The following is a 13579-nucleotide window of genomic DNA, read 5'->3' on the forward strand; positions in this document are numbered from 1 at the left end:
GAGCCTGGAGCCCGCTTTGGATTCTGTGTCTCCCCCTCTCTCTGCCCCTCCCCTGCTAGTACTCTGTCTCTCTCTGTCTCAAAAATAAATAAACGTTAATAAAGAAAGAAAGAATAAACTTAAAAAGATTTTTTTAATAAAATAAATTTAAAAAAAGAACGGAAGCAGGGTGAGGGTGAGTGCTCCCGAGCACGCGTGCACTTTGTCAGTATCCGTGTGGTCAGAAGGGACTAACTCTGCCTGTATGTTTAAACCGTGCAGTTAAAAGAAATAGGGAAGCTGCTGATAAACGCTATCGGATGGAAGGGAAGGAGTTACCCCGTCAGCCTCCACGATGAGCCTAGGGAAAGCGGGTCCACCGAGCAAGGTCGGCAGAGAGGGGGTGAAGGAAGCAGGCGAACACGCCAGCATGGCACCGGGGCCGTGGCGTGTGCCCGAGCCAGCCGCGCCCCATCGGCCTGACGCCAGGACCGGAGTCTCCATCGTGGGGCCAACATGTTGTCCCCAGAGTGTCTCTGACAAAAATGCAAATGTGTCACATGGCGGAGAAAAGAAGTCAGCTCCCTCCTGCCACAACACAGCAGAAACCACCCATGAAGGACTGTGCCCTGGGAGGGAAAGGCGCTCAGGAGCACACAGGAGAAGGATGTCCCAAAGAGCAAGGGAAGAAAGCAAGAGTGCAGAGACAGTCACCCCAAATAGAAGCCTGTCTCCCTACACATCAGAAGACAATACAGTTCCAAGCAGAATCAAGGAGGGGTGCCCGGGTGGCTCAGTTGGTTAAGCGTCCGACTCTCGATTTTGGATCAGGTCGTGATCTCACTGGTTCATGAGATCGAGCCCTGAGTCAGGCTCTGTGCTGACAGCGTGGAGCCTGCTTGGGATTCTCTCTCTGGCCCTCTCCCGCTCTCTCTCCCTCACTCTCTCTTTAAATAAATAAATAAACTTTTTTAAAAAAGCAGAATCTAGGGGCACCTGGGTGGCCCCGTCGGTTAAGCGGCCGACTTCGGCCCAGGTCATGATCTCGCAGTCTGTGAGTTCGAGCCCCGCGTCAGGCTCTGTGCCGACAGCTCAGAGCCCGGAGCCTGCTTTGGATTCTGTGTCTCCCTCTCTCTGACCCTCCCCCATTCATGCTTTGTTTCTCTCTGTCTCAAAAATAAATAAACATTAAAAAAAAATTTTAAAAAAAAGCAGAATGCACGAAATAGAAAACAGAACAAAGAAATCGAGAAACACAATGAAACCAGAAGTTGGTTCTTTGAGAAGATTGATCAGGTTGATAAAACTGAACAGACTTGGCAAGAAAATACGGCGGAGACACAAATGACCAGGAATGGCAGGAATGAGGGAGGTCACATCACCAGAGGCCACAGACATTAGTTGGATAAGAGAACAACTTCATGCCAGTGGACAAATTAAACGGACATTTCAAAGACACAGGCTAGCAAAGTTTACTCAAGAAATAGATAATCTGAGGAGCCCTCTATCACCTCAGGCAGTTGGATTTGTAGTTAAAAACCTTCCCACAAAGACAACTCCTGGCCCAGCTGGCTCCACTGGTAAATTCTACCAAACACTTAAGGAAGAAACGACACCAAAACCGGAGAAAAACATTGCAAGGATTTAAAAAACTACAGACCAACATCCCTCCACGAACATAGTTGCAGAAATTCCAAACAAAATTTTAGCAAATAAAATCCAACAATAAAGAAAAAGGACAAAATTTCATGAGGGAGATTTGTCCCAGGAATGCAAGGTTGAGTTAATATTTGAAAATCCATCGGGGTGCCTGGGTGGCTCAGTCGGTTAAGTGTCCGACTTTGGATCAGGTCATGATCTGACCATGGGTTCGAGCCCCACGTCGGGCTCTGTGCTGACAGCTCGGAGCCTGGAGCCTGCTTCGGATTCTGTGTCTCCCTCTCTCTCTGCCCCTCCCCTGCTCACAATCTGTCTCTCTCTCTCTCTCTTTGTCTGTGTCTCAAAAATAAATAAACATCAGGGCGCCTGGGTGGCGCAGTCGGTTAAGCGTCCAACTTCAGCCAGGTCACGATCTCGCGGTCCGTGGGTTCGAGCCCCGCGTCGGGCTCTGGGCTGATGGCTCAGAGCCTGGAGCCTGTTTCCAATTCTGTGTCTCCCTCTCTCTCTGCCCCTCCCCCGTTCATGCTCTGTCTCTCTCTGTCCCAAAAAATAAAATAAACGTTGAAAAAAAAAATTAAAAATAAATAAATAAATAAACATTAAAAATATATAAAATAAAATAAAATAAAATAATAAAATAAAATAGAACAATGACAAAGCAGAATGACTCAAAGATCTGCCGATAGCAATAGCTTAAATAATTATGATAGACTCACACGATGAAATTATTAAAACATGTTGCAGAAGACCATTTACTGAATGAGATAATGGTCACAAAATATAGTAAATAAAAAGCAGATTAGAAAATAGTGAGCATTGATGGATCCCAATTCTGCAGACATATATACACATATATGTGTACACATGTACACATGTATACATGTGTATACATGTACTGTGTGTGTGTGTGCTTCTGTGTATACCTATTTGCTACGTGTGCATAAAAAAGCACCTGGAAACAGACATGACAAAGTCAGAGCGCTGACCTTTGAGGGGTATTGTGGATGACCCCCGTTCTCTTCATGGAGTTATCTGCACAGCTTCTTGGCATTTTTTCTCAATAAGGACTTTTTTATAATCAGATTTTTTTTTTTAATGAAAAAGCGTATACTCCTGAAGAAAAATTACAGAACTCTTTGGGGCGACTACAGTCCCATTGGTGTGAGGACACAGAGGTCCCCACTCCAGAGCACTTGCTATCAGGCACCTCGCCTAACGTTTCTGATCAAAGCCTCCTCAGCTGTAAAGCAAGGGGGCTGACAACATAACCTGGAAGCTGCCTTCCTGTCCCCCAGGGCTAACTGCTCGTTCTAATCGTAGCGCCGAAATGCACTCAGGGTACGCGTAGACCGAACTTGAGGGGAACTTTTCAGAATCGTTGCTTACTCCCCGTGTCTGCCCCACCTGGAGATGGAAAAGCAAGTGCCCGGGTGTTAAGAATAATCACACACCATGCCCACTCTGTTTACTAAGGTGGCCCTGACATTCAGTCACTGCTGGAATTGTTTCTTTTTTTTTTTAACTTTATTCATTTTTGAGAGACAGAGCATGAGCGGGAAGGGGCAAAGAGAGAGGGAGACACAGAATGGAAAGCAGGCTCCAGGCTCTGACCTGTCAGCCCAGAGCCTGATGCGGGGCTCGAGCCCACGAACTGCAAGATCATGACCTGAGCCGAAGTCTGACACTCAACCGACTGAGCCAGCCAGGCGCCCCTGGAGTTGTTTCTTATTGGAGACTTGCCCGCCTGCCCTTGGCAACTTACAGTAGAAGGTGGGGACGTACGACCTGACTCATCGCACTGCCCTGAAATGCAGACTCTGAGGAGACAGCTAAATGCTCTGCAGGCTGGTGCTGGAGCTCCAGGGCTGTCCTTTACCGGAAGTCGGCTGCAGATTCAAGGGCACACTAAACCCTGCTTCTCTAAACTGTGGAGGAAGAGGGCCAGCCCTGATCTCTTCCGGAACATTATGCATATTTCACCATTCGGTCCTCACACCGGTTCACGGAGGAGAAAACAAGAATACCAAAACCGGAGGCACCAGGGTGGCTCAGGACGAAGCGCCCAACTCTCGATCTCATCTCAGGTCATGATCTCACGGTTCGTGGGACCGAGCCCTGCATCAGGCTCTGCGCTGGCAACACGGAGCCTGCTTGGGATTCTCTCTCTCCCTCTCTCTCTGCCCCTCCCCTGCTCTCTCTCTCTCTCTCAAAAATAAGCATTAAAAAAAAAAAGAATACCAAAAGCACCACTTAGAGAATAATCTCAAAAATCTCCTCTTTGAAATACCCAACAAAATGACAAGTCCATTTTTTAAGAAAATTTTACATATTATATTATTAAATATATGATTCATATTTATACCATATATGATATATAAGAAATATAATATTATGGATATTATATACTAATAATATATAGTAAATATATTATTATATTTACATATTATATTATATAACATTCTAAATCATATTATAGTCTAAATATCACCAGGATATCTTGCTTAAAACTTAGCAATTTTTGTTGCTTATTTTAAAAGGTGGAGCTCTTATTTTTTTTTATTTTTTTAACATTTATTCATTTTTGAGAGATGAAAGAGACACAGCACGAGCAGGGGAGGGGCAGAGAGAGGGGGAGATGCAGAATCCGAAGCCGGCTCCAGACTCTGAGCTGTCAGCCCAGCACAGAGCTCGACACGGGGCTCGAACCCGTGAACCGTGAGATCATGACCTGAGCTCAGGTCCGACGCTTAACGGACTGAGCCAGCCAGGTGCCCCAAAAGCTGGATCTCTTTTATACATATTAAATAGAATTTTTTTTTTTTTTGGCTAAGAACCAGGTGATGTGAACAGAGCGAGAGAAGGTTCCACGCTACAGAGCTTTCAAATGTGTATCAAGCACAAAAATGTTGAGAACTTGGGGCAAATCTTTAAATTGAGCATTATAATTAGCTTCGACGTTATGTAAATTAAAATAGCTTTTCCTGACACCCATCTTTCCAAATCCCCTGTAACAAAAGAAAAGTGAAAAGTTTCAGTAAATAATTGCACAGCGTGTCACAGACGACTATCTTTCTAACCGTGGTCTTAGGGTATTTTTCCTGACTTCCGTCAAGTTAGTTACTTAGGGGCTTCGACAGGTATGACAGCCCCGCACAGTGGATTCGGGTTTCCAGAGCAACGGGCCTTTAGAGGCATTCCCTACAAAATGCTAGTCTTCTAAAAGTGACATTATTCAACAGTGGCATTCGGAGTTTTCCCGGACCATCCAATTTATCCCACCGTTAGTCATTAGCACCGAACACTTACTTCCTTCAACTTGCTCATCTTTCCAGGTTTCCTGGGTACTATATGAATATAACTGCAAAAGAAGAAAGAAAGACCTAATTAGAAAGTAAATAATTTAGATGGGAAATGCGAGCCTCTTCAGAGAGGACTCCTTCTCAGCACTCGGACCTGCAAATCCACAGCAACTTGAAACTAAAGTCAAGAGTGCCACAGTCTTCCGTCGACATAGAACAGCAGTGTCACGGTGGGACATTACGGACGGTGTCCCACTGGCTGCCGTCGGCATGGCCCATGGGAGACTGTCACCTGAATGGCACTCTCCTATAATGCTATTAATCAAAAAGGGACCCGAGTCATCATTTATTCCACTTTCTTTTCTACCAGGTCACGGAAGGGCCCAGAAATGAGCTCATCAGAGTCCCACACATTGGCCAGAGTCAGAGCGGAGTCCCCCCTCCCCTTGCAGCTCATCACCACCTGCACTGTCCCCTCCTGTCACACAGAATTACATCCGTGTCCCCATTCTGCCCAACAGTGAACACCGGAAAAAGCCACCAGAAGAGCACGGGTGGGAGTCCGGCTAATACAATTCCTGGCACTCGGGGGCCTTTGGAGAGCCCTCCATATGCCTCAAAAATAGAACAGATGTTTTTTCATGACAATAAATACCTTAATTGTGTATCTTTCAAGGTTTCTTCCTGATTAAAAAAAAAATTACATTTGAGTTTGCTGCTGTTTTTGACAGTTTTACAAGATTCAGAGAAGTGTTGCCTACTTTGGCAGCTGGAAGGAAAAAGGAAGTAAGAAATATTCAGTAGAGCCCAGAGTCCCAAGCCAGGTGCCCACAGAGGCCAGACGGGCAGTGAGGACGCTGGCCCAGGGCAGCATCTGGGGGGAGGGGGGCGCTGCAGGGCGCAAGGACCCCTCCCGTCCAGGGTGAACACCTCCCGCAGCCCCAGGGCTCAGTTTCCACGCGACAATGCAGACGACTAAAAACTTAGTCCTTCCGAACAGTCAAATCCTCCATTTTTTTCCAATTAAACTAAAAGTCTATACTATTCCATGAACTCCCTCATTGCAAAATGTCCAGCCAGTTCACATCTTCGAAAACCGTGATCCAAACTAAACAAGGCAGCGCTCGGGCCCCCACCCCCACCGCCGGCCCTTCCGTGAGCTCTTCCGGTTTTAAGCCCCCGCATTCCGTGTTTGATTGTGAACATCAATCCCCAAACGAGACAACTTATTGCATCAGTAAATGGAAACAAAAAGCAAAAATAAATGCGGAAACACCAAGGCGTCAAAAGATCCAGCAAAGAAGTAAAATGCTGTTTGTTTCCATGCTGCATCCCAAAGGACGCATAAATAGAACAGAAAGAGGGGCTAAGTACTTCCTCAGGGACCCAGTGGACGGGAGTCTCCAGGCCGGGCGCTTGGAGAAGGCGTTGGTGGGGCGTGGGTTTCCCCGGGGTGGGCAGGGGGTGGGGCAGGCACCTGGCGTAGAGACTGGACGTTCGCGTGCAGCACCCTCCTTGCTGCTTCCGGAGAATAAAGGAAACGAGGAAGCCGGCCACGAGAGGCAGGCCAGGCATCTGCAAGTGCTGCGTCCGTAACATTCTCACAGCACCACTCGGGATGTGACGCCACACCGCATGTGAGCTAAGCCCCTTTCGGTGGTGAGGACACCATCCCCAGCAAGCTTAATTTCATGTGCTCGATGCTACTGAGATAAGGAAAGGCCATGATGCACTTCAACCCAGTTCAACCTTCTTCTGTCCCTGAGACCACGTTCCTGCTCCTCCGTCCTGTTCCTGCCACCTGCTATCCCCGGCGTCCAAATGGGTGGCAAGGAGACACGAGGAACGTTGGGGTGCAGGCAAACTACGATAGTGTTATCGAAAGGGCCTTTGCCTCGGACCTGAACTGCAAACCCATAAGGCAAAGAGAGACCATTCCTGGGGCAATCCAAACCCTTCGGGGTCTCCCCCAAACTTGCACACACACCCCTGCACACGCACAATGCCCTGGTTTACAGTTTGTGTGTGTGTGAAAATGGCTCTCTCCTCAAAAAGAATCATGAGTTCTAAGCTTTACAGGACGTCTTTAAAGTAATGTGTAGCCTATAACGTTTTGTTCTATGGAAGAAAAAATCGTGTTCTTCATCTCAGATTAATTCACTCCAGAAAATGTGAGAGATGCTTGAGTAATGATTGGATTTTATATCCACCTAGATCTGATGGGGTTTGTCTCTTCAGTGTAGTGTTCTGCAGCCATTGTTTCTAGAAGAGCCCCAGGATGGCTGATACGTCATCAGGTCTCACCGCGAAGTTCACTTGCCCGTGGCACAGTTAGAAGATTATTTGCTGGAGAAAATTAATTTTAAGTGCTCACTGGCTCGGTAATTACAAGATATAAACTCCAACCAGCACCAGCGTACCGATACCAGCGGAAATCAAGCCAAAATATTTCCCAGAGCTGCATTCACCCGCATCTGGGTGTTGATTTCATGATTCCTTGAGCTAAACAGTGGTGGAGACCGTGAAGTCTAAACATCACTCCGTGATCATCGTCATGCAAACGGCACCCATCCACGCGCAGCCCCGAAGCCACACGGATGACGCCAGACAACCGAGGCTTTGGCCACATGACAGCCCCCGTCTGGCCTCTGCTCTCCCGTCGCTGAACTGGACCACGCCGCCTCCCTCCCGGAAAACAACAACAAACACTAAGAGATCGGGGAAGAGAAACGCCTCAACGTCTCCATATTTCGGCCACATGTCCGAAGAATTTCAGACACACCATGCAAGTTTCCCTACCGAAGCAGGGGTCTAACAGGGTCTCTTAGAAAACGCCTCGCCCGACAAGACAGAACAGAGAGGAGCACGCGCTGAACAAGTTCCGGGCATGTCCACCCGTGCTGCCCCTGCCCCAGCTTCCTTCCTCGCCAGCTTACAGGAAAGACACATGTGATTTTCGCCAGGAAGTGTTTGGGCGGGAAAGTTAAGTGCTTTTCATTATACGTGCATTGAAAAGGACTCTAAAGTCAATTTTAGTAGGAATATCTTCTTCTCTTGTTGGAAAGCAACACTGAATAAGGATTCTGGTAGGAAATCGGAATTCAGCACATGCATTTCAGTGTCTAAGCCTGTTTGGGCTGTGGTAGCAGAGATACCCCAGACCCAGTGGCTTAAACAACAAACATTTATTCCTCACGGTTCTGGAGGCTGGGAGGCTGGGATCAGGTACCAGAGTGAGTGGGTTCCAGTAAGGACCTTCTTCCTAGTTCATAAATGGCTGCCTTCTTGCTGGGTCCTCACGTGGTGGAAAGGGTAAGGCGCTCTCTGGGGTCCCTTTCGTAAGGACATGAATCCCCTTCATGACCATTTCACTGCCATGACCTACTCAGCTCCCAAAGGCCCTACCTCCGAATAACCACACGGGGGATTAGGTTTCAACGTATAAATTTCAGGAAGACACGATAATTCCATTTACAGCACAGTTAGAGTTATACATAACCTAATATGTAACTAACCCTGAAAAACATCATCACAAAATCAAACATCTACAAAGGGCTATCTGTGTTCTTGTCAGCGAGTTCTCACACACAACAGGATTATCACCGTAATAAATTCAAATCTAAAACGTCGTGGCATTAATCCAATACCTCTTGGCAATTCGGGTGTCTGTGGATTAAGATTTTCCTTCAAAAACAAGAGGAGGTTAAATTTGCATCTTTGCAATGCCATTAAGAATTCGGATCACAGGCCAGCTTCCTCATAAAATTACACTATCTGGGTGGTCCCCCCAAACTCCCATGACTGGCTGAATTTGGGTGTCTCTGGGCAGAGAGCACTGTCGGCACGTGGAGAAGGAGCACGGGAGCCCTCTCCGGAGAATCTCACCTTCACCTCAGCCCTCCAGGAGGTTCCTCAAACAAAATCCACATAAAAGGAGTCACTTGCAGTCCGAAAGTAAACGAACAAGGAGGTTACTATCTCAGCTGAGAGAAACCAGCTGAAATAACAGAAAACAGAAACAGGTTTCCAAGACCAGCATCACGGACGCAGAAAGACAGTATGTGAAGAACAGCCAAGCCTGACGGTACATGCAGAACCAAGAAACACTGAAGAATGACACCGATTATTGAAAAAGAACCAGACAGAAGTTTATTTATTTATCTATTTATTTACTTTTAAAGTTTATTTTTATTTATTCTGAAAGAGAGATAGAGAGCAAGCAGGGGAGGGGCAGAGAGAGGAAGACAGAATCCCAAGCAGGCTCTGAGCCGTCAGCACGGAGCCCAGTGTGGGGCTCGATACCATGACCCGTGAGATCATGACCCAAGCCGAAATCAAGAGTCAGACGCTTAACTGACCCAGCCACCCAGGTGCCCCAGATAGAATTTTTAGGAATAAGAAAAAGTAAATAATTTAAGTTGAAAACCCAGTGAACAGGTGGATAGCGTTTTATACACCGCAGAAAATTTAGCCAAAAGATCTGTGTGATCTGTGTGAAGTACCTAAGTGCAGCACAAAGGTAAAAGGGAGAAATTCAGGACCGAGTGGAGGACTCTTGGAGGTTACCGTCAATCAGAAAGGCCAACCCACATGGACCCTGACACAGAAAACACAGAGAGCATAAGACAGAGGCATCCTCTGAAGACAAAATGGCTGATGAAAGTTACCACACCAGACTCATGAGAATTCAATCAATCTGCACTTGGACGTACCATTTAAACACAGTACACTGAGGTCAAAGAAAATGAATTTTAAGCAGCCAGAAAAGATAAAATGTTACTTTCAAATAGGCAAATAATGATAGCAGACTTCTCATCAGCAAACTCGAAATCAGAAGACAATAGAAAACCACCTTCCGTGGCCTAAAGGACACCGCTATCCACAGGACCACAGGATCATATGTCCAATAAAAATATACATGAAGAACAAGGGCCAGAAGGCTTCCCCCCCGGGAACCATGGGCTAAGCAACTCTGATCAACCTGTCCACTAAAAACTAACAAAATGAAAACATCTTCTTGAAACATAAGACATCTAACAGGATAACATCTGAGGAATCACCAGGCCAAGATCCAGGAAATAAAGGGAATCCAAAGACGTGAGCTTGATCCCTGGGGCCACTTTAGCCCAGGGGTTACTCTTGACTATGGACAGAGTTGTTGAACCACATCCTGGACAGGCTGTGTGGCCAACAGGCAGAAGTACATGCTCAGGACACAGCAGAGTCCGTGGCTGCTTCTGAACGACCCCTCTTTGTGAGCCGGGACCCCAATGGGGTCCATCCTGTCTCCCAGCCACGTGGGTGGCCCAAAGCATCTCACATTCTGAAGCTATATGAAGGTACTCCCGAACCTTCCCCAGCAGGTATCTGGCCAAAGCCCACAACAATCAGCTTTGGCCAAAGAGAAAATCACCCTAGACTTCAAATTATTTCTGCAAATGAGTTTTGAAAGTCACATCCAGCACAGACAAATAGGCAGATAGAGAGAGAAGACAGCAAACAGAGAATCAACAGTAACAACATACTTTGGAGCTTCAGCCTGGCTCCCTCCTGGATCACTCCTGTTGGGAAGACCGGGCAGTAAGTCACCTACGGAGAGGCTCCTGCAAGGATGAAGCTTCCTGCCTCGGCACCAGGAAGCACCCGCCCCAGTCAGGCCTTCAGGTGACGGTAGCCAGCATGCTGACTGCAACCCCACGAGCGCCTCTGAGCCAGAACCACTCAGATAAGCTGCTCTTGAATCCCCGATCACAGGGACTGCACGATAATAAAGTTGTTTTAAGCCAATACGCTTGGAGTGATTGGTTATGCAGCAACAGATAGCTAATGCACCCTCCTAGAGAGAATCTTACCCGTACGCACCGGAAGACATGGAAAAGAATGCTTACAACAGTGTTGTTTATTTTAGCATAAAATTAAGAGCAACCCAAATTATCCATCAATAGATCGGACAAGTAAGGATGTTTTAGTCGATGCAAATAACATGGTGGTAAAAGTGATTGCCCTACAGCTACACTACTGACGTGAATGAGTCTCACGGCACATTATCGTGTGAAAAAGCACCAACAGAAAAGTATGTACAATGTAATTGCATTTATATAAAGTACACAACCATAAAACGTTGAAAAATCTGTCCTTGGGGAATGAATTTTTATAAAAGGATGATTATTACAAAATAGTGATTACCAGTGGAAAAAAGGCTGGAGGTGACAGGTTTTATTTTTTTTTTTTCAACGTTTTTTATTTATTTTTGGGACAGAGAGAGACAGAGCATGAATGGGGGCGGGGCAGAGAGAGAGGGAGACACAGAATCGGAAACAGGCTCCAGGCTCTGAGCCATCAGCCCAGAGCCCGACGCGGGGCTCAAACTCACGGACCGCCAGATCGTGACCTGAGTCGGACGCTCAACCCACTGCGCCGCCCAGGCACCCCGGTGACAGGTTTTAAAATACTGGCCACGCTCTTTCTTAATCCACACTGTGGTTTACACAGAGTTTTGCTTAAACTGTACACAGAATTGTATACACTCCTGTATGAACTGTGCACAGAAGCGTATACATTCTTGTATCTACAGTACCTTTCACAGTACAAGGAATGGGGTCAGCAGCAGTGTAAATAAAGACAATATATCTCTGAAAGGCAGACACAGGAAAGAGGTCAGGAGCTCACAGAGGAGGAGAAACAACTTTCCCCCCTTGCATTTTGTAAAGGAAGCCTTTTCGGAGGTCCTGAGCCTAAAACGGAATCTGTCACAGTGGTGACCCCTTTCTCTTCTGTGCCGACTTGTTTCTTATGTCCCCCAAAACAGACACTGCAAAAGCTCTCACGGCCTGTGCAGCCCCCCGACACTACGCCGTGGCAAGAAGAGAACAGGAGCTTGACTCTCGCGTCGCAAAGACATTTGCACGATGACAGGTACGAAGAAGTTTGGAGAAACTGCTGAGGGGACTGGAGTACCCTCGAGAAGAAAACAGAACTGTGCTGTATCACCCCGGACGCAGTAAGATCTCAGAGACTGTGGCGGGAGTCAGGGGCTCAACAAAAACGAATCAAACAGACGTCTTGGGCAGACACCATCCAGCGCAACTAACAAGCTGAATGTGGCCAATTTCCTGCGTGTGCCCACAGGCGCATCTCCCCAGGACAGTTTACGCCCCTCCCAGCCCCCGTCCCGATCTCAGCAGACACTGGGGAGGGGATTTCTTTGCTGCCCACGGACTTTCACCGAGTCTGTACACAGTGTGTGCCGGGATTCCGGAGATCACACGCACAGCGCATGTCCTCTGCAGGGTCACAGTCGAGCAAGAGACACCGCCAGGAGACGCATGGATTACACGGCTGAGCAAGCGCCTTCCTAGGAGAGTGAGTGAGCCTCCGGGTAGTCAGAACACCAGGCTGGGGCAAGCCGTGCAGGGGGTGACTGGGAGCTGGTTCCTGCCCCCCAACCTGCTTCCCCCGACTTCCTGGGCGTGGCTAACTCCCTTTATTCTTCCAGATCCTTGGGCCAAGGTGGCCCTTCCAGAGAGGCCTGCCCTCTTGGCCACAGCCCGCCCACTCCTCGTCCCCACGTCCCTTCTGACTCTAACGGAAGACGTGCTGACAGGAGGTGAACGCCAGCCCTGCCTGTGGCCAGCGGGGTAGAGCGGGCTGAGGGCACAGGTGGGCTGAGGGCACAGGGGGGCTGTGGGCACAAGGGGGCTGAGGGCACAGGTGGGCTGTGGGCACAGGTGGGCTGTGGGCACCGGGGGGCTGAGGGCACAGGGGGGCTGTGGGCACAGGGGGGCTGAGGGCACAGGGGGGCTGTGGGCACAGGGGGGCTGTGGGCACAGATGCACTGGGAGCTCCGCCGAACTCGCCGGGTCACCGCTCGCGGATGGCGACAGGTGCACTGCGGCGCTCGGCGGGTCACCGCGCGGAGGGCAGCTGGCCGCGCAGGGAAGGGGAGCCGCACTCACTCAAGCTTCTTGAAGGGCTCGCGGCCGGCCGCCACGTACTTGCCGCCCGCCTGCAGCGCCTGCAGCTCGCGCACCGGGTGCCCGCGTGTGGGCGTGAAGAGGCGCCGCACGCCGAACGGCACGTCCACCTGCTCGGTCAGCTGCTCCAGCAGCGCCTCGAAGGTGGGCACGCGGCGCCGCGGCACCACCAACCTCCGGGCCACGAAGAACGCGTCCCCGTTGCGGTACACCAAAATTGTCTTGGCCGGCGTCGTGTCCACCAGCACGTGTGGCCTGCGCGTGCCCATGGCCCCGCCGTCGAAGGGCCGCCGGCCACCGCCCGCTGCGCTCCAGCCGCGGGGCACCCAGGGCGTGGGCGCGGGGACCGCGGGGCGGCTCCCCGCCGGTGCTGACGCGACCCGGCGATTGTGACCGCCTGCCTGCCACCTGCTGTCGGGAGGGAAGCCGGCTGGGGGGGTGGGGGGGAGGGCAGGCACAGGTGAGGGGGCATCCGAGAGGTGGGGGGGGGTGGGGGGTCAGGAAGTGGGAACAGGTGAGGGGGCATGCGAGAGGTGGGGGGGGGGTTGGAGGGGCAGGGGGTGAGAACAGGTGAGGGGGCATCCCAGAGCCTAGACACGTGGGGATGACAGAGCTCTAGTGAGGGGAAGGAGGCAGCCTCTGTGATCTCTCTGCAAAGGTGGCAAGAAT

The 13579-nt window shown here is 49.4% G+C and overlaps 1 protein-coding gene across 11 annotated transcripts in view; it reads right to left on the minus strand.

Moving 5' to 3' along the window:
- Positions 1 to 13237, minus strand: part of DCDC2C (doublecortin domain containing 2C) — an 87937-nt gene extending 74700 nt beyond the window's left edge. For 10 of the 11 annotated variants that reach the window (XM_045055015.1, XM_045055017.1, XM_045055016.1 and 7 more), the window contains exons 1-2: positions 12893 to 13237; positions 4945 to 4996 (exon numbers count right to left, since the gene is read on the minus strand). In XM_045055015.1, the coding sequence (XP_044910950.1) occupies positions 4945 to 4996; positions 12893 to 13179 (339 nt within the window). In that variant the 5' untranslated portion in view covers positions 13180 to 13237. The remainder of the gene's footprint in view (positions 1 to 4944; positions 4997 to 12892) is intronic. The other variant, XM_045055014.1, reaches the window with a different exon arrangement.
- Between the last annotated feature and the right edge of the window lie 342 nt (positions 13238 to 13579).

This window comes from Felis catus, chromosome A3 (genome assembly GCF_018350175.1).
Source record: "Felis catus isolate Fca126 chromosome A3, F.catus_Fca126_mat1.0, whole genome shotgun sequence".
Taxonomy (NCBI): Eukaryota; Metazoa; Chordata; class Mammalia; order Carnivora; family Felidae; genus Felis; species Felis catus.